Source organism: Perissodus microlepis, chromosome 1, assembly GCF_051167445.1.
Source record: "Perissodus microlepis isolate ML-2025 ecotype Zambia chromosome 1, ASM5116744v1, whole genome shotgun sequence".
NCBI lineage: Eukaryota > Metazoa > Chordata > Actinopteri > Cichliformes > Cichlidae > Perissodus > Perissodus microlepis.
In genome coordinates this window covers 9,552,273-9,571,494 of record NC_140461.1, presented here as the reverse complement: position 1 = coordinate 9,571,494, position 19,222 = coordinate 9,552,273, and the positions used below count along the sequence as shown (strand labels likewise).

Below are 19,222 nucleotides of genomic sequence, written 5' to 3'. Positions count from 1 at the left end.
GCTGGTGGAGCTGCTCTCTTTTGGGGTTTTCCGGATGTCATTATTCTCTAGATTTTTATTTTTATTTATTTATTTTTTTTATTTATTTATTTGTGGATTTATTTTTTATTGTTATTATTTCAAACATCCAAGTCCCCATTGAATTCGAGGCCTCTGTGTTAAAGGGCACGCTGTCTATCACGTGACGAAGTCACCAGCAAATCACCTGCTAAGATTTGTTTCCTTATGAACCAATAAGGACGCGTTGTACAGCAGCAAAACGCCCTTCATTTGTTAGATTGATCTCCGGTTTCTGTGTTTGTCAAATTATTTAGCTAACCTACGTTAGCCAGCTAGCTGGAATGGTAACCAAAGGAATGGTGAGCAGCTGTGCACTTTCCTTCGAAAATTAAGGTGGGACACGCCTTAACATTTATTAATATTTAAAGGGACGTTTATACAGTTCAAGCAAATACGGTGAGTTTAATTAATAAGCTTTCTTAAGTGCAATATCCACAGTTAAAAGACTGGTTTTGTTAGCAACGTCAAATGTAACCTTAAACCTAAAGCTGACGTTAGGTAAGTCAAGTAAAACAAATGAGACGGTGTAAATCTGGTAAAATTAACTCGTCGTATGCTTTGACAGCTTATGTTGCCAAAATTCCAGCTGTCAACTAGAAATATGTTACGTTCAGCTGCAACACCCTGGTCCATAACATTTGCTAACGTAGCACTGTAATCTCAGATTGTGGTGAATGACACGATAGCTCATGCTTGTACCAGAAATGAAGAGACTTTAACAATACATTTGGTTAAAATCAGAACATTAGTTTAAAATTTGTTACGGCTCCGACAAACAACGTTAGACACACAAGCTTTAAAACGTCTTCAATGAAACAGCTAGGTTAGCACGAAGCTAAGCTAGCCGAAACAACCCGTCCTAGTGTTAACTTTGTGGTTGCAAGTAGCTATGCTAGCTAAATTTGCATGGGATGCTTGATTAGTGTTATTGTTGTTATTTTTTATTTATTTATTTTAGATACGTGTTTAGGTTGTGTGTGTTTGACCTCAACTATAGCATTTGTTTCCACCAAGGCAGCGAATGGCCCGGAGACTACTTGTCGTGGGACCTTCATAAAAAGAGGGACATCAGTCTGAACCTCTGAACGAGTGATGAACTTAAACCCCTTCTGGAGCATGTCTACCAATACAAGTCGTAAGGTAAACGTTGTGGAGGTTTTTTTTGTTTGGTTGGTTTTTTTAAGCTGTAAACATACTGTAAACATTGCCATTCCCATTCGGTATTTTTTGTGGAAAAAATGGCAAACTTGATATTGATACAACACTTTAGTGTCCAGAAGCTCGCCCTTAGGTGCCTTTCAGATATGTACAAGCCTGTGGAAACCTCTCTCTAAAATGTGCTGCACATGATAGTCATGAGCTTTGCAAAGGAGATTTTTGATGACTTAACAGTGCAGTAAGTTTTGTTTGTTTTTTTTTTGTTTTTAAACTAAAATCTTCACATATAAAATGTTTTGACTGCCTATTAAACCTGGAGTATAGTAGAGCTTACTATGGGTTACAAAGGTTGTATTTCTGCTGATTGCACTTCCTAAGATTAAAATAAATAAATAAATAAATAAAATCTGTACTTGTCTGCCAAAACTTGATTTCGATAGTCCTAATAATTTAACATTTGAGGGGACAAACATCAAACTGAGAAAATGTATAGCTTTGTCTTTTCTCAGCCTTGATTCCCGCACCTGTTCCCACTTGGATTCATATTGTTAATCTTGTTAACAAATCTTGTTAAACTGGAAAACTTTCATACTCGACCTAAGGGTGTGGTTTTTCCACTCATTTTGGGGGAAATATGCTTATATTGTGTGAAGTTTAACTATAACCATATGATTTAAAACTACGTTATAACAAAGTCTCCACTCTTTCTGTGTTGTGGTGTTTGGTGAAGTTTGCTACTGCTTGACTAAATTTCCACCAGCACCCACAGTGGTGGGGAGGGGATTTAGGATGGACGAAAACAGTGTGAGTGACCTTGTTTGTCTCATCGAAGGTACATTTTAACACATTCTACAGTCAAGGGTTTTTGTTTTGTTTTTTTGTTTGTTTGTTTGTTTGTTTGTTTTAGTGATTATGCAGTCTAAATTTGGTGTGTTAGCAATATTTATTGCACGCATTTCTTGCACCGTTTCCTATGGCTTCCTGATGTATCCTGCCATTCAAAACAGCATTCTTCTGTTTTGTGTTCAGAGTGCACTGTGACACTTTACCGCAACTCCTCCTATCATCCTTGCGTCATCAGTAAGATGGAGTTACAGCTAGGCATGAAAACGCTTGCTCTTGTCTAGACATGGCTCCCTGACGAGCTACAAACCAGATGGGCAGTGTAACCTGAGAGGTCACTCACAGCACATGGTCACTACCCTGTGCCATTGGATTACTCCTTAGGTCTACCGTTTGAGCATTTATATACACTATCTAAATTCGACTCAGGGGGTTCCTTCTGATTTTTTTCCCCCTCCCACATAGCATGGGCTTTAATGTTTGATGTGTTAAGATTCCTGTCATGTTTTCAATCCTGAACAGCAGAGATCTGACAACGAGGAACAAAGTGGGCATGGGGAGCAGAGGGCCAGTCCAGCCCGGATGCCCTTCGGCAGAAAGCAGCTTCCGCCGATTCCTAAGAATGCAGCCCCTATTACCAAGCCTTCCCCAATGGGTACTCCAATCCAGTCTGCCAATGGCACGCACGCCTCTTATGGCCCTTTTTACTTGGAGTACTCTCTGCTGGCTGAGTTGTACGTATTGGTCCAGTATCAGAATTTAAATTTCAGTTTGTTGTTAATTTCTTGGCATGCTCCAATATGCTGGTAGCCCTTGTTTTTAAAATACCCACTGTATACATTTTGTATTAAACTAGTTTCACAGTATCACTTAAATTGTTTTTATTTGGTTTCCCTTCTTCTGATTTTTCTTGTGACCTGCAGCACATTAGTGATAAAGCAGAAGCTCCCTGGAATTTATGTCCAGCCATCCTACAAGTCTGCACTAAGTAAGGATTCCACTTTTAAAAGTTCATGCAATTAATCACTTTTTATATATCAGGGGAAAGAAAAAAAAAGTGATAAGTGATTCTAAAATGGCATCTCTCACTGTCTAGTGTGGTTTGGTGTCATATTCATCAGACATGGCTTGTACCAGGATGGTGTCTTCAAGTTCACTGTGTATATTCCAGACAATTATCCAGATGGGGAGTGTCCTGTAAGTATTAAAAAAGTGTTCTTGTTTGATATTTTGCCCCTTACCAAAAAGTGAGATTGCATGATTTAGCTAGAAAGAGTAAACATTGGAAAATGCAAGATGTATGTCATTATAAATAAGAAGTAGCAGCATAAATGATGTATACATAAACTGTCATAAAATATGGTTTAAGAAAAATGGTGCAAACCATTTGTTTCAGAAATTAGTATTTGACATACCAGTCTTCCATCCACTTGTTGACCCTGTGTCTGGAGAGCTTGATGTCAGAAGAGCTTTTACCAAATGGAGGTAGGTTTATCATTTTTCTGCTTATGTACTTTGCTTTGTTACTTTTCTCGAATTATATTTTGAAGTGGAAGAAATTGGGGGGAGGTTGGAAAAACTTGAGCAACTAAATGAATCACCAAGCTCAGTGTGGGCTGCTGCTGTAGCCCATAGGCTTCAAGGTTCAACAGAGGTGCTCTTTTGCATACCTTGGTTGTAACAAGTGCTTATTTGAGTAACTGTTACTTTTCTATCACCTGGAAGGAAACTGGCCCCCTCTGGCTTCTGGTGCCTACAAGGCATTTTCTGCCAGAGAACTGCCACTTGCTGATATTTTCTATTTTCAGACTGTGTTTTAAACCCAGTAGATCAGCATTTTCTTAAATACACAGACTAGTTTGTCTGGTGCCCACACCCATGCTACCACCCAGTCAGTCAAAGTCATTTAAATCACTTTTCTTTCCCATTCTTATGTTTGGTTTGAAATTCAGCACGTCACCAGGTTTACATGCCTGACTGATTTACTGTCATGCGATTGCCTGAGATATTTGCTGTAACATACAGTTGAACAGGTGTAAAATATGAGAGAGAGAGAGAGAGAGATGCACCAGGAAACATGATTCTGAAAAGTAACACAAATCCAAAAACTGTATGCCATGACTAGCTGTGCTTCTGGACGTTATCAAAAACTGAACTACGCACAAGGCAGTAAAAACAAGTTTATTATGCTATTCAGCAAGGACTGACAATGGCATGGACTGTAGTACAAGTTTTGCATTTAAAGACATCTTGGCACTCCTCCATGATGCAAGTGTAGCTAACAGCTCTGTTTGTTAACTCTTGGCTGAGGAAAACTCATCTGTTCCTGAGTTAACTTACAAATTACCTGCTTGCTAGCAAGTTTTCTTCAACAAACTTAGTATTTCTCTCTGCTGCACCGGGATCATCTTAGTGACACCAACTAATTCATAAAGTAATATTATATGGGCTTTATGCTGCAATATAAAGCACCTTGGGGCGACAGTAATTTTTTATTTTATTTATTTTTTTTTGGCTCTCTATATACGATATGTAACTGAATTAAAATAAATCAAACATTTACTGACTTCATCCACCAATGTGTCTGTATAGACGGAATCACAACCACATCTGGCAAGTCCTGATGTATGCACGTACAGTTTTTTACAAGATTAACACCACAGAACCACTCAACCCGGAGGCTGCTGTACTGTGAGTTTAACATTCTTGGTTTTTGCCTTTTTTTTTTTTTTTTTTTTTTTTTTTTACCTTAATGGAACTTGTTGTGTGTGTGTATATTTTATTTTTCCTCTGATAATGTTAAAAAAAAATCTTGTTAGTCATTTATAGAAAAACATAATTAAAATCTCGACTAAGAAACTGGTCTTTTAGCACTCGGTGCAAAGTGATGTTTCTAGCTAAATAAGTTTGACACTGGCTTTTTTTTTTCCCCAGCTACGAGAAGGATGTGCAGTTGTTCAAAAGCAAAGTGGTAGATAGTGTGAAACTATGCAACAGTCATCTTTTTGATCAGCCAAAGATCGATGATCCCTACGCAATAAGGTTGGTCAACTGTCCATTTCACATTCCAGTGCTGACCACAATAAGGAAAAAAGTGTGTGTGTTTGTTAAAACTCTAAAGGGGGGAAAAAATTATCTTGTGTTCAATTCTCCACTTTGATTCATTGGTTTCAGTTTTTCCCCATGGAACCCAGCTGTACATGAAGAAGCAAAAGAGAGGATGTTCACATACAAGGTAAGTTTTTCTAAATTAAAACTTTGCACTTTCGAAGCAGGAGAGAGTTTAATCTGTATATTTTATCTGGTGATTCTTGTTATGCAGCTTTTAATTTGTTATTGTTGCCCTAGAGACGACCTGAGGATCACCACAAGGCATCTCAGGCATCGGGTTTGTCTTGGGTAAAGCCTGGCTCGACACAGCCCTTCAGCAAAGAAGACAATCCTCCCCAGAGCTGAACCTGCAATGTCAAGATAGTGGCCACTAGAGGGAGTCAGAAGCATCAGATTCCATGCCACAGGCTTGCATCAGCCATCTGTGTGAAAGTGGAACCTTGGTAGTTGGCAACTTTATATTAGCTCTTCACATTTATTGCTTGGCTTTAAAAGCTTTTTTTTTAGGCCTCAAAGAGTTTTAGAAAAAAGGAAACCAAGTTTGTATCATATTTAAATCAACAATGACAAATGGATGCATCAACATCCTTTAGGGTAAGATGCAATCAAACTACATTCTCATTTTCGTTTTCTTGTCCATTCACATATTTAGTTACGTTATGACATACAGCTGCAAAAGGCTGTGGAAGATGTGAGCGAAATTATTTTCATTCTTATTGCAAGTACAGTGGATTGCATGATCAATACCACTTGTTCAATTTGGCTCAGGACTGTTTATTTGTAAGACTTGGAATGTTTAATCACAGCTGTGTCGGTGAAAAAAACCCTGTCACATCCTCCTCTATTACCAAGTTAGGTTGACATTTGCTTTATATTTGTGTTTTATTGGACAATGAGTTATTTTTTATTTCCACTGTGTAAACGGTTGTCTTACTTTGCTCCTAATATTTATGTAAAGCAGAGTTGGCAAATATGGTTTTAAATAAGATTCTAAGTAAGTAAGCTTATGTATTTTGCCAGATTTGAAATCATTTTGAATGTTTTATATATATATATATATCATTGGTTATTAAAGGTTTGATGTGTAAATAATGGATTCTATGCTGAGGTTTAAGAGACATCTGCATTGGTGCTCTGTAAGAGAATGTCGTTTTTTTTGTTTTTTTTTTGTAGATAATTGTAAATTACTCCCAAATAAATGACGTTACTCTAGAATTACAGAAGTCTGGAAGACAAACGCCTTTATTTTGATAAAGTTTAGTTATTTAGGACACTCTGAACAGCTACATATGATGGTAATAAACTGGGGTGCTTCATATTCTTTAGTTACAGGCCAGTGTCAGTTCAAACTTGAAGTCTTCAAGCAGAGGAATTTGGCTTGATTGCTGTATTTGGAAATACTGTTGGAAAATAGATTTAAAATCAGTAGAAATTTCATAAAGAAATGAGCACAGCAGGTATGTTGGCCAAAGTTGTTTGAGCTGCTGTAAGAGGGAAAGTTGTAACAATAATTGTAATTTACATGATGCCATTTGGGCTCTTCAGAAGTTCAGATGTGTTGATGTGTGAACCATTTGTTTTTGACTGCTTAGGTTTGAAATTGAAACGGTATTCTTTGAAATCAATAAAAGGATTTTTAAAAGCTATGTATGTTTATGTATTTTTTTCAAGCGTTTGTTTTGAACTAATGAAAACCTGATTACAAGAAACGTATTTCAAACGTAATTACTCAATACAGTTACTGATACAAAGTGGCGATTTCTGTTACGTTAGAAATGATTCTATCAAAGAAAACTACGTTCAAATTTGAAGTTACTTATTTTAGCGAAGTATTTCCCTCTGGCAACAGATGGCGTTATGTACCCACAGCTGAAAGCATCTCCGGCTTCTGTCACGTTCGCACTGAGGACAGACTAGGGTACATGTGCGAATATAAAACCTCTCCGGATTGGCTCCGGTTTAGACGCGGCCATCTTATGCACTCTGTCAACACAGCAACTTTACAAACGATGACATGATTTAATCAGCAACGCCCTGGCGCCACCGTCCTCAAAGTAGTCACAGTTGGTGAACCGGTTTTTAATTTAACATGGAAATGAGTGATTTTGGCAAATTGTCAGCGGTCCAATCACAGAGAGGGTTACTAATATGCAAATGCGGCGTTATCACAGTCACGTCAGCAGCAGCAGCAGAGCCGCTGTGCCGTGGTCGCCAGCAGGAGTACAACTAACAACACAGTAACAACTTCGCTAATACCACTCTGTCTTCATTGGCGTCTGGAGCTGCGCTTTGTGGTTCTTTCAGGTAAGAAACTGCGCTAATTTCGTTGACTTTTCTGAGACGCGTTTGGACTTGTGGGCTTCTGTTTCATACAGTCAAGTAGCTGTCAAATTTCGGACAGTGAGTCAATGAGGGTCGCCTCAGCTGTCTGATGACACACCGCCTAGCTGGCTGTGTATCGTCCCTGTAGAAGCAAGGGTGTTCAGGAGCCAAAAACTTGTTTGTTTTCTTTGAATTCGCATCGAAAGCAGCAAATATCATCGTACTTTTTCAGAGTTTGACGCCTACATGTAAATGCGCGTGTCTCCAAAGTACTCCTTGGTGGGTTCTTCTTGGTCATGGTGGTCCTGAACTGACAGCGACCAGCCGGGCTCAAAGCAGCATGGCACTTGAATGTGGACGCCGATGTACTTAACAGTGCCAATACTTCGACAGGTTATTTGAAATGAAAACGAAAGTCGGGCGAGGATAAACTAGTTGGCTGTTATCACGGTCACAATCATTGACGACCTCTCCATCCATCTCCGGCCCCCTCCCCCTCCCTATCTTCTTCTGTGAGCAGCGTCACGACACCTTTTGAATCCTTAGGTTATACGGTTCGAGTGCACGTGCGCACCTCGACAAACAGTTTTATATCTAAAACTCAAATGTTCCACGTGCGTTCATTTTCTTTCCGCTCGCCGAGCAGTTGCGCTTAAAGTAGCGCAACACATTGCCGCCTCGTCGGCTTATCAACCACCGCGCTCGCAGAGGCTGTAGCCATTTCTGAGGGAAGATGAAGAGGATGATATTAACTCAAGAGGTGAGCTCGGTGTCTTACTTAAACATGGTCGCTTAAGGGCTTTGAAAACACCACAGATGTATCGCCATGTCGCCAACTGAGACACTTTACCAATAACAACCTTGGAAGTTTCCTAAAAGTGGACTGAAATGCGTTCGTATAGGCGCTTAGCTTTTGCTTCAACTTTCAATTAAATTGATATTGTTTCAATTTTGTTAATTTTACACGGACATCTTCCCAGATTTCAGGGGCAGTTTATAAACACAGTTCATGTTGATATTAGGCATGAGTTGCACGTGCCTGGATGGTGCTCACAACGTCACAATTATGAAGGAAACAGCTGGAAAGCATCAGAGGGGAGAGGGGACTGGTCTATGCCTCGGAGCCAGATGGGTGGCGTTTGAAGGTTAGCAGTTGCTTGGTTTAGCTATAGGGAACCTGCATATAGATAGGGATCTACAGAAACTTAAAACTGACAAGTAATTACATGGCGGTCACATGATTTCCCAGTAAACATAATGATCACTAGAGAAAGCACTGGAGAGAGTCTTGAGCTTGAAGAACAGCCTAATGTGAAAACAGGAATTGCTTCATGCCTGTGTGAATTGACTTTTACAGGGACCTGGTGGTTAGTGGAGAGAGTGGTAATGTGCATGACAATGAGTCTTAAAAGGAAATGTAGTGATAGTACAGTAAAGTAGATTTCCTTTCTCTGTATGTTTAATTTAAGATTTAAATATTGCTTTCGAAATGCAAAGCAGTGGCATGAGGTGGTGAGAATGTTATGAATTGTTTGTTAATATATGAGATTACACATTACTCAGGTTTGATGTTAGTAACGTTATAAAGTCACTATAAAACTCGTAATGTAGCTAGTGGAACTGTTTAACTCTGAGAGTTCATGTAGACATTTCTGTTGCTATGGGCCAAGCAGGCCACCTATGCTGGTTCACCTTAAGGTGAACTTAACTTGCATACAGAGAAGTTGGCTGTTAGAATCACTTAGTCAAAAGGATTTTTTTAGGTGGGCTTTTCTTATAGCCATCACAAAACTGCAGCAGCAGCTGGGTAACTGCCAGTTAAACAAGAAAAATCAAACTTATGACTTTATCTTTTTTAGGAATCATTTTTTAGTTTATTGGCTTGTGCACATTGCTCTGTTGTTGTTTTTTTTGTATAATATTATCCATATTAGGTTGGTGTCTCTGATAACAAATCACACAGTCAGTAGTTGAGAGCACCATAATTTTTTTTATGCTGGTAGAATGTTATGTTAAACCATTTACTAGCATGGCTATTATTTTAAATATATGCTGTGATAAAGAAAAAGATGCCAGACAAAAATATGGGACAAATGTCTGTGTTCATTTGTGTGCCTGTGTGCATGTTAAGTCAGCATAATAACTGACCTCGGTAGGCTTCTGTCATCTTCCGCTGGTCTGTGGTTGCAGAACACGCACATGCGCATGCTTAAAGGGCCTCCTTTGCCTCTGTCCTTAGCTGTTGAAATTCTATCAGCTGTCTGCACCTCCCACACATTCTGCAGTAGCAGGGCAGGCAGCTTCATTGGTTGTGAAGGTAGGGGGTTGAGGCGCATTTGTGCGTATGTGTGTGTTTGAAAAGGGTGGGGGTACAGGAAGAGGCACCTGCTGGTGGCTGGCGGTTGGTTTGCACCAGCTGCTTTGCTGCACACATGAAAGGCAATGCTGACAGATAACTGACAGTACCAAGTTTCTCCAGAACCATGACATAGCCTTCACTTGGATAAGTGCTTTTATATGTCAGATTGATAGAGTCATGCAGTTTTACTGCTCTCAAAGAATGCATCATTGATGATGAAGTGGATGACAAAGTTCAATATGGTGGATAAAAATATACTTGATAAACTGTTGTGTCATCTTTTAACTGGAAATTATTTGTGCGTGTGGTTAAAGGTTGATTATGCTAATAAGTAACCTTTTTTTTTACCAAATGAAATCTGATGTAGGCCATAGATTACCAGCTGAAACTTTATCATCTGATATAAGTATTATAATTTATATTTTTTCTCTTCATTTTAGGGCACGAAAACTATATAGTCGGCATGCTGTAGCTCTAGAGAGAGGCATTTGGGGACCAGTTTGGATCCATTGGTGTTCCAGAGGTTCCAGTCATCCTCCAGCCTCCACCATGGACTTCTTTAATGACCCTAGCCTCTTTGGTGGAGGTTTGGAAGGGCTGGATGACGATGGCTTCGCTTCAGCACCATCACTCGTGGATGAGCTAAATCTTACTGCTGACTTTGAACCGCTCCAAGTGGAGCCTCTTGGCCCTGGGAAGCATCAAGACATGATGCCACCAGCTTCTACCCAACAAGCTATGCCTAGTTACAGCCAGTCAATGGGTCATTACATTGACATTAAGGCCAATGTGGTTCAGGCATTTTCTGGTTCTCAGGGCATAAGTGAAGGCATGATTACAGAGCAACATGGCTCATACCATAATGCTCCCATGAGTCAAGTTCCTCAATCCAATGGGCTCTTCTGTAACAGTGGCAGTCCGATGTGGGGTAACCAAGACCAGAATGGGAACATGTACCAGGCCTTACCTCAACAGCAGCTTTGTCATCAACAGCAACAACTACAAAGCCAGCAACTTCATGGCAGACATCAAACACAGCACCATCCCTGTTATCAGCAAGAGGAGCAGCAGCACAGAATGCGACAGCAGCAGCTGCAACAACAGCAAAGTCATCAGCAACAGCTGTTAAACCAGCACCAACAAATGAACACACAGACTGTGTCCCTGCAGCAGCAGCATCACAATTTCCCGTTTCACCAGGGAGGCCAGTCCAGCAGCCAACAGCAAATTCACCACACTCAGCAGCAGGTTCAGCGCCAACTAACTGTGAGAGAGCAGCAGTTCCACTCAAGAGCTCTTCCAAGTAAGCATTATTTGGAAAGTCAGAATGCTTCTATGACTGCAACTTGCTTGCAAACACAGCCACAGCAAGGTAACTACCAGTTGGTCAGGGAATGTCAAGCTTTCCCTGGAACAGGACTGGAAGAATCTAACCTGTCCTTTCCCATGCACTCATCATCTATGGTTCATTCCCTGCCCACATGCTCTGTCAGTTCTGCCAGAGCTTATCAACCGACTCAGTACCCTACTTATCCTGGGGAGCCAGAATTACCCAGTCTCAATGAGCAATCTTTGTCCTCAGCCTCGGTGTCTAGGCCCAGCAACACCACTGCACCACTCACTTCTACAATACCTGAACTTACAGGGACACCATGCCAGTTTTCATCCACTGCACATTTGAGTCAGCAGCACACTAGGACCCCAATTAGCCAGGCAGAGGAATGTCCTTTCCGTGCTATACGTTGCTCCAGCGAAACCCAGGGAAACTGCAAGTCATCTGAGATGTTTGGTGAATCTATGCGATCCTACCCCAACATCACCACCCACCTGCCTTCTGAGCAGCCCCAGAGTTGTAGGGTTATCAACACTAATGGATACCAAGCTTTGGGAGACAGCCTTTTACCATCAGCAGCTCATGATGAAGACTTGGATGGCCTGGAGCCTCCTGACCTCCTGCCTGACCTACTGCCCCAGCTTGAGCATGTTTTTAAGCAAGAGGACAAATCTAACTGTAGCTGGACTGATACTACTCAGGAGATGGGAATTGAGTACAGGAAACCATCACCCACTGAGTACAGTGAAGATAAGGTAACACATTTCATCCTTTTTGTTCCTAAAGCATTTGTTTAAAGGCACTGCACTGATCTTTATATATAACCACACACCTCATACTTAACACCCATTTCTAAGTTATAGTCAGTGACAAGAATGAAAATGAATACGCTGAATGAAATGAAACAGTGATGTGTTGAATTTCACAATTTTAAATATTTTTTTTTCTTTAATAATGGAGAAATATTTTCTTCTTTCCATATTATGGCACAGAATTCGGCCACTCATATAATGCTTAGCTATCTCAGGTAGAACATGTGCTTGCCTAGTAGAAAACCTGCAATCAGCAGTGGAAAGGGGAAGGTGTATCTTGGGCAGTCTGAAAGCTATCTGAAAATGATAATGGTCAGTCCAACCTGGCCTGTCTGTCTGGCCAGTGCACTGACAGCAGCTCAGGCCTGATTAGGCTAAGAGTGGCAGGAGAGTCTTCAGGACTTAGCTGTAAGCATACTTAGGGCTATATCAAGATGTGGGTCAGGGCAAGCCAGAAGCACTTGCACACTGCCTCGCTGGAGTGTGGGGGAGGTTGCACGCTGTTGTGGTAGCTGCCACAGTTTCTGTGTGTGTCTGTGCGTGAGTGCGTGTGCACGTGTGAGAGAGTGAGCGGTAGGAAAAGAGCACGGTGAAGGAGAGTGGTTAGCACTTCAGAGCGGGGGAGGGGGTTTGAGAGATGGAGAGGGCAGCAGCTCATGGAAAAAGGAGAGCTTAGGAAAGAAAGGGAGGGAAAGAGACAGAGAGGAAGAGCATGACAGAGAGAAGAGAAGCGGAGGGGGAGGTTGGGTGAATGCATTAGCTGGCTGTAACAGGCTTCAGGCGGTTCCTGGACCTCAGATGGCTTGTAACTTAGCAGCATCCATGCACTACCATCGCCCATGAGTGACACATGACCACCAGCTAAAGTCACAGACCTTTCATCATGCTCTGCACACTTTATGTGCATATGTAGATAGAAACATATTTTTGTGTTCTCTTTTGAGAACATTTGTGTTAGATTTCAGAATTTCTGTTACTAAAACAATGAAAATTATTTTTTTAAGGCACAGTTTATATATAGGCACTTTTTTAAAACCATAAAAGCACTTGTGTTTCCTATGGCCCTCTACTAACAAAACATCTCATAACCACTAACAGTACAGAAGTGTTGTTTGGCAATATTGTACCAACCTCACCTTTGTCTGTATCTGCACTTACCCTAGTGTAGTAAACACTTATATTACTACAATTTTACAGTATGTGTTTGAGTGACTCATTTAAATCTCTGTAAACAGGGACCTCTTACTAGCAGCAGGTCCATTATGTCTCCCCAATTTTAAAAGCAAATATATGCCCCGGAGCCAAAACAAAACTTGTGTTTTGAGTAGCTCATCTATACCCCAGCATTCAGCAGGTGATAACAAAACTGGTGCTGCGCCTAAACCAGAGCTCAACCACACAGGCCATTTGCTCATCTGCAAAGGTCCTTGATTGAAATGGGGCCATGAACCACAGCCATATGAACAAGCCTCTCCCTGTCTGTGTCAACATCCAGCCCTGTGTTGATGCTTACAGGCTGACTGTGCTATTCATGTGCACTGATGTGTGAAGAGCCTGCTGATAGTGTGTTTGCTGAACAGGCAAGGCATCAGGGGATAGCGGCCCACTCTTCACTCCCCCACAGTGAATGTGGCTAATTAGGATTTCCAATGTTTGTAATGGTCAGCTACAGATGTAATGACTCGCCAGGGTTAAGATTTAAGACTTATCACAGGTTTCAATATTCTGAACTTTTACATAATTAAATATTTAGAAAATTTCAAAGTTCGGTTGAAATAAATTTTAAATCAAACAAGAGACCTTCTTGCAATAGAACCAAATCAAATATCATGTCTGTCAGCATACTGACATTAAATCAGTGAGATAGCTTTGGTTATCCTCTTTCGCTTAGTGGGAGGACAGCCCATGATCCCAGCTGTCATAGGGTGAGAGGCTGGGTACACCCTACCTGGTAGCAATTTCTGCATTATTACATAAGCAAAGGTTGAACCACACCCATTTTGGGTTTTGCTACATACCTGTTAAGTTTCTGGACTTGGTTTTACACGACTGTAGTATTGACAAAAATCAGTCCTCAAACATAAACGGTTGCCAGATGTACTCAAGACAACATTGGAATAGTTCCTGCAATTCCAAAAGCAATAGTACCACATTTTGTTACAGTGACAGAAAATATACCACAGCAGTATTTCAGCTACTACTAGATATGTGTAGAACTCTTTATTTCCATGAATCAATTTGGCAACATGTATGGGTGGGCTAATTCTGATGATTCTCATTTCTTTGGTCTCTTTGGTTTCTTTGGTCATTTGGTAATTGTTTAGTTTGTTCCTTAAACATGGGTAAACTAAAAAGTACCTTTCTTCTGGTCATTTCATCTCTACACTAAGTTGCAAATTTGAGTAAATAATCAATTAGATCATACTACATTATTATTTATTTTTTTAGGCGTGGGAAAATTCTGAGGGTTCATCTCTAATTCTCAGCATCTTGATCCAGTAGTAAAAGCAATAATGAAACTAGAGCTAGTGATGACTGGGGATTTTACAGTACTAGAAATTTAGTAGTTGGTACCAATACCAATAGAACTAAATGATTCACAATGCCAAATTCAGTTGTACTTAAACACAAAGTCCTTTGTTTGCTTGGGGGTGGCTGGAGCCTATCTCAGCTACCATAGGGCGAGAGGCAGAGTACACCCTGGTCAGGTTGTACACAGAGAAACAGAGAACCATTCACACTCATAGTCAGACCTATCGGCAATTTAGATTTACCAATTCACTTAACCCAACTAATTGCATGTCTTTGGACTGTGAGAGGAACCCTGAGAGAACCCACACAAGCACTGGGGAGAACATGCAAACTGTGTGGTCCTTAATGCTGTGAGGCAGCAGTGCTAACCACTAGGGGTGGGTTTTGATAATCGATTTATCGATTAAAATCGATTCTGGCTTGGATAACGTGATATCGATTCATTAAAATCCTGAATCGATTTTTTTAATATAAATTTATTTTGCCCGAAAAGCCAGAATTTCCGGTTAAACCTCACAAAATTTCAACAACCACCAAACAGCTAAAACAGTAAATGAGAGCAGGTACACAGATTCTGCACAAAGACGTAAACACAAAGCCGCCGACGGATCAGAAGCAGTGAGGTGTCGCCTTTCTCACCCGACGGCACGGACACAGTCGGGGCTGAAAGCCAACAGCTCACTGATTCTGATGTTTCGGCGGGTCCGCGCTTTGTTTTTACGCCCTTTTTGCGCTGATTCTGAAGCTGTTAGTTTTATCTCTCTCCAAACATTATTGACCGAACCAGCAGCCAAAGACGATCCAATCTACGCTTCACATAAACATTGTCATGAATTCTCTGACTTTTGCTGTTTTGCTTTCACCACGATAAAAATCACACTTCATGCACAGCTCTCTCTCTCTCTCTCTCTCTCTCTCTCTCTCTCTCTCAGTATACTTCAAGAACAGTTTCCCATCTAAAAATCTGTTTTCTGCATTATTCGCTTGCTTGTTACACACAAGTCTACTGTTGTTTACAGCGCTGTCTGCCACTGTTTTTCCTTTCCTTTTACTTACTTCCGAAAAGAAAACCCAATTTCTGCCGTTCAACAGGCTTCTGAACAAATTTAAACTTTTTAAAATTATGCAAAATGCAAAACGCTTAGCCGTGTCTCTAATAAAACCTCTGTAACTTCAGAGGTAATGTTCATATGTTGATTAATGGTTTTCTTTCGTTTTTGATCGACTGCAGAATATTTTTATAAAATCCCAGGCCAGGAAAATCACCTTCGTGTTTTTCTGTGTTTTATCCTCAGTTACTTTGACACAAAGGCATCTGCTGTGATGTTCACACCTTTGATAAAGTCTTGCGAGTGTCAGCTTCCTTTTTATAGATACAAAAATATGTAAATGTACTGATCTGAATTATGATATTTCTGAACGTCTGAGGCAAAATTTCCCAGATTCAAATCAAATCGAATTGAATCGAATCGTGGATCGAATCGATTCGGGACCTTGTGAATCGGAATCGAATCGATTCTAGAAATCAGTGACGATACCCAGCCCTACTAACCACCACCTTACTGTGCTGTTCTGGCCTACTAATGTTAGTTATATTATGTTAGCATAGGCATTTAATTTTAGCCACTGAAAAATATTTTAGTATATGGAGTAAAACTGATTTCAGAATATCAGTCTCAGCTGTCTTAAACAAAATAGTAACAAGCATTTCAGGATAAAATTAGAGAGGTAATACTGTGGATGTCGTTACCGTGAATTGAAACTTTGAAGAAATCTGGAGGCTTGTCTTCACTAAATTGGAAGTATTTCGTCCCTTTGTTCAAAAACTGAAATAGCATCGTTTGGATATTGGCTTTTGTGAATCAATTAATGCCTTGGTCCACCAACTCAACCCACCCTACTCTAAACACAAAGTGCTTCTATAGCTGAATTTTCCCTTCTCATCAGTGATTCAGAACAGAGCTATTGTGACCGCTACACTAGTCACTTATTTTTCATATGTTGTGCCATTTCTAGTTTTGCCTTTGCTTCCTTCTTCTTCAACAGGTAAGGCTAGACTAGAATACTTGTAGCCATGTGCCTCCCCCTGCAGTTCTGGAAGAGTAGCCACCTCAGTCAGTACACTGCTTACAATGCCAAAAAAAACCAAGTACCATCACGTTTTCAGGATTTTGATATTAAATTGTGTTGTAAGGATCGGTCTTCTGACATCCCTAGTGCTGTCAGGAAATTGTATTGAGTAATACAAAGAGAAGACTGCAATGAATACTCATTTTATATTCATCCACCATGCAGTCACACTGGCCACTGAAATTTGAATTGATTTGATAAAGGCATGTTTGAAATAATGACATTTATCCAGTGTCATAGGTTGTTGAATGTTTGGTGTCTATGTTGGCAGTGTACCCAGTAAAGCAAAATGAAAGTCTGCTAAATACACACACATATCACTTGGTTCATTTTTTGCAAGTCATATTGACTTAGGCTTTTTTGCAGGAAAGACTTAAGGGTTTGGTAATCCTTTAGAGCTACAAATTGAAAATTAATTGTTGGTTATATAGGTGGTGCAATGGTGCATGTCATCTCACAGCAAGAAGGTCCTGGGTTTGAATTCACTGTGTCCAACCCCGAGGACATGCGCTTGTTTTTGCTTTTTTTTCCTTCTAACTTTATTTATCACTGTACAAAGAAACAGGGCAGCTGTGTCCTCAGAATTTTGAGATTCTAGTTGTGAAGGACAGATGATTTTAAAATCTCAACATTGATATCTCCTTAGATATATAAGTTATATGATTATCTTTTTTTCCCCCTTTTTTCTTCTTTTAAGAATATCAATATGTTGTCTAGCCCTGTTTTTTAAATCAGCTATCGACTAAACTAGTTAGCAAGCTCAGCTAGAGCTTTTTAGCTAGATAACCACCTTTACTTGAAAATGCTTCATTGTGTGTGTTGGTCAGCCAAGGCTTATACTACAAAACAAGTTCAGCCTACCCAGGATATCTTTCCATTATCTGGCCTTACGAAGGTGGTTATCAACTTGAAAAATCAACCTAAGGTTTCCAAATGCAACTACAAACACGTTCACATGAAGGTGTAGAGTTGGCAGCATATGACCAGTCACAAACAAGGACAGCTCTACATTATAGGTGTATATTAGCAGAGCGGCCAATTTTATAAAGGAAGATATGATGATTCTGTGATATTAAAAATTTTTAAGAAGGTAAATGTATATAATACAGGCTGTAAGCAGCATATTTTATGCAGACATAGGAGTAAATATGTGTAATAGGAAATGTTTGTATTAAAAGCACTATGTGAATATGTGAACCTTGTGTGCTTTAGTTAGTAAAACTTAAAAATTACTAGTAATTGAAAAAAAAGTATTTCTTTCTGATTTAAAATCAGAAAGAAAACTGGATAAAACATTGAGATTGGCAAATTCCTTAAATATGAAATTTCTATGTTTCTGTAGTGGTTAATTCACCAGTATGTGTGCAAGCTCTTTTAACAAAATGCTATTTATCAAAATTAAATTTTTTAATACATATTGTTGCTATCCATTAATTTTAAAATGGACTGTTTTATATAAAAGCAGGAAAAAGTGAAGCACAGTATTATTCTTTTATTAAGATGCCAAATTACTGTTATTCACTTGCATACCCAAAAAGAAAAAATTGTTTTAGCGGTTGAATGTTGTACTTGACTAATTTCTGACATCTCAGAGCAGTCCAGTGTGCTGGCTTAAATTTGGGTGGAAAAAATGAAAATTCATTTATTTGAAACTTCTGTTCCTAGTGTACTCAAACTGAAAGATATTTGCCAAACAAAAGGCAATACTGAATGTATTGCCTTTTGGTGTTGAGGACCCATTTCCATTCAAAACCAAAATATTTCTGGGCACTCAGCTCACTGACAGTCCATAAGGCCGATATGACATTACATCACATATTTTGGTCTTACACATTTGATTGGGACTGGCATTTTGATGCTGCAAGTTTATAAAAAAAGAAATAAGAAAAAACTACTTTTGCCATTAAGCCTCTCTTTCTTATGGAGTCATGTTTTTACCATGTGATGTTATTTCAGCTTCAGTTCATTTTATTCTGTTGTGGCAAATATAAGGCCCTATTTGTCATTGTTTTGGCACCTGGATGTGTGGAGTGCTAGCTTTGTTGTGTTAATGAATGGCTTTGTCATTTTTTCTTTGGCATGCTACTACACTCTACTGTTTGTAATTTTCATAACACTAGAGGCTACGGCTTTCATGCTGAATAGAAAAGAGAAGTGAGACTGATGAACACTGATTGCCCGGGTGGCTGTAGTCATTTGGGGGGCCCCCCAGCAGTGATACTGAGCAGGTACCTCCCCGCTGGCTTTCTATATCGCTGGTGTATTGCTGCTTTCCCCTCTCTGCCCAGCCCTTTCCTCTGAGTTGTATTTCCAGTCATCAACTTTGAATATGCATGCTTGTAAAAAGGATTGCTGTTTCTGTGACAGGCTAGCTTGAGTACTTCCTGACCTCTCTGGGGTTTATGTAACTTCTAGCCACCCAAACTGGGCAAGCAATGCCATAATCAGTACTGAAACATGACACCATGCGTCACCCCGTTTGTCACCCCACAACCGACATGTGCCACACACACACACTTGTACTTGGAGAAACCTGTGCCCACATGGTGATAGCCTGTCTTA

General features: G+C 39.9%; 2 protein-coding genes across 6 annotated transcripts in view; both read left to right on the top strand.

The window, feature by feature from the left end:
• The first annotated feature begins 277 nt into the window (after positions 1-277).
• On the top strand, positions 278-6,818 carry aktip (akt interacting protein). Of its 3 annotated transcripts, none has more exons than XM_084929279.1 (10): positions 278-456; positions 1,079-1,200; positions 2,584-2,795; positions 2,985-3,049; positions 3,158-3,258; positions 3,458-3,546; positions 4,654-4,752; positions 4,996-5,103; positions 5,236-5,296; positions 5,410-6,818. In XM_084929279.1, exons 2-10 carry the CDS (start codon positions 1,153-1,155, stop codon positions 5,515-5,517), a joined length of 891 nt encoding a protein of 296 aa, XP_084785405.1. In that variant the 5' UTR covers positions 278-456; positions 1,079-1,152; the 3' UTR covers positions 5,518-6,818. The 3 variants fall into 3 exon arrangements, with proteins under 3 accessions (XP_084785405.1, XP_084785414.1, XP_084785397.1); XM_084929288.1 differs by having other exon boundaries at positions 1,075-1,200; positions 2,587-2,795; XM_084929271.1 differs by having other exon boundaries at positions 1,075-1,200.
• Positions 6,819-7,196: 378 nt separating this feature from the next.
• The window catches only part of chd9 (chromodomain helicase DNA binding protein 9), a 73,873-nt gene continuing 61,847 nt past the window's right edge, over positions 7,197-19,222 (top strand). The window contains exons 1-2 of one of the 3 annotated variants that reach the window (XM_084929211.1): positions 7,197-7,476; positions 10,294-11,941. In XM_084929211.1, the coding sequence (XP_084785337.1) occupies positions 10,403-11,941 (1,539 nt within the window). In that variant the 5' untranslated portion in view covers positions 7,197-7,476; positions 10,294-10,402. Of the gene's footprint in view, positions 7,477-8,074; positions 8,255-10,293; positions 11,942-19,222 lie in introns of those variants that run through there. The other 2 variants (XM_084929229.1, XM_084929220.1) reach the window with 2 other exon arrangements.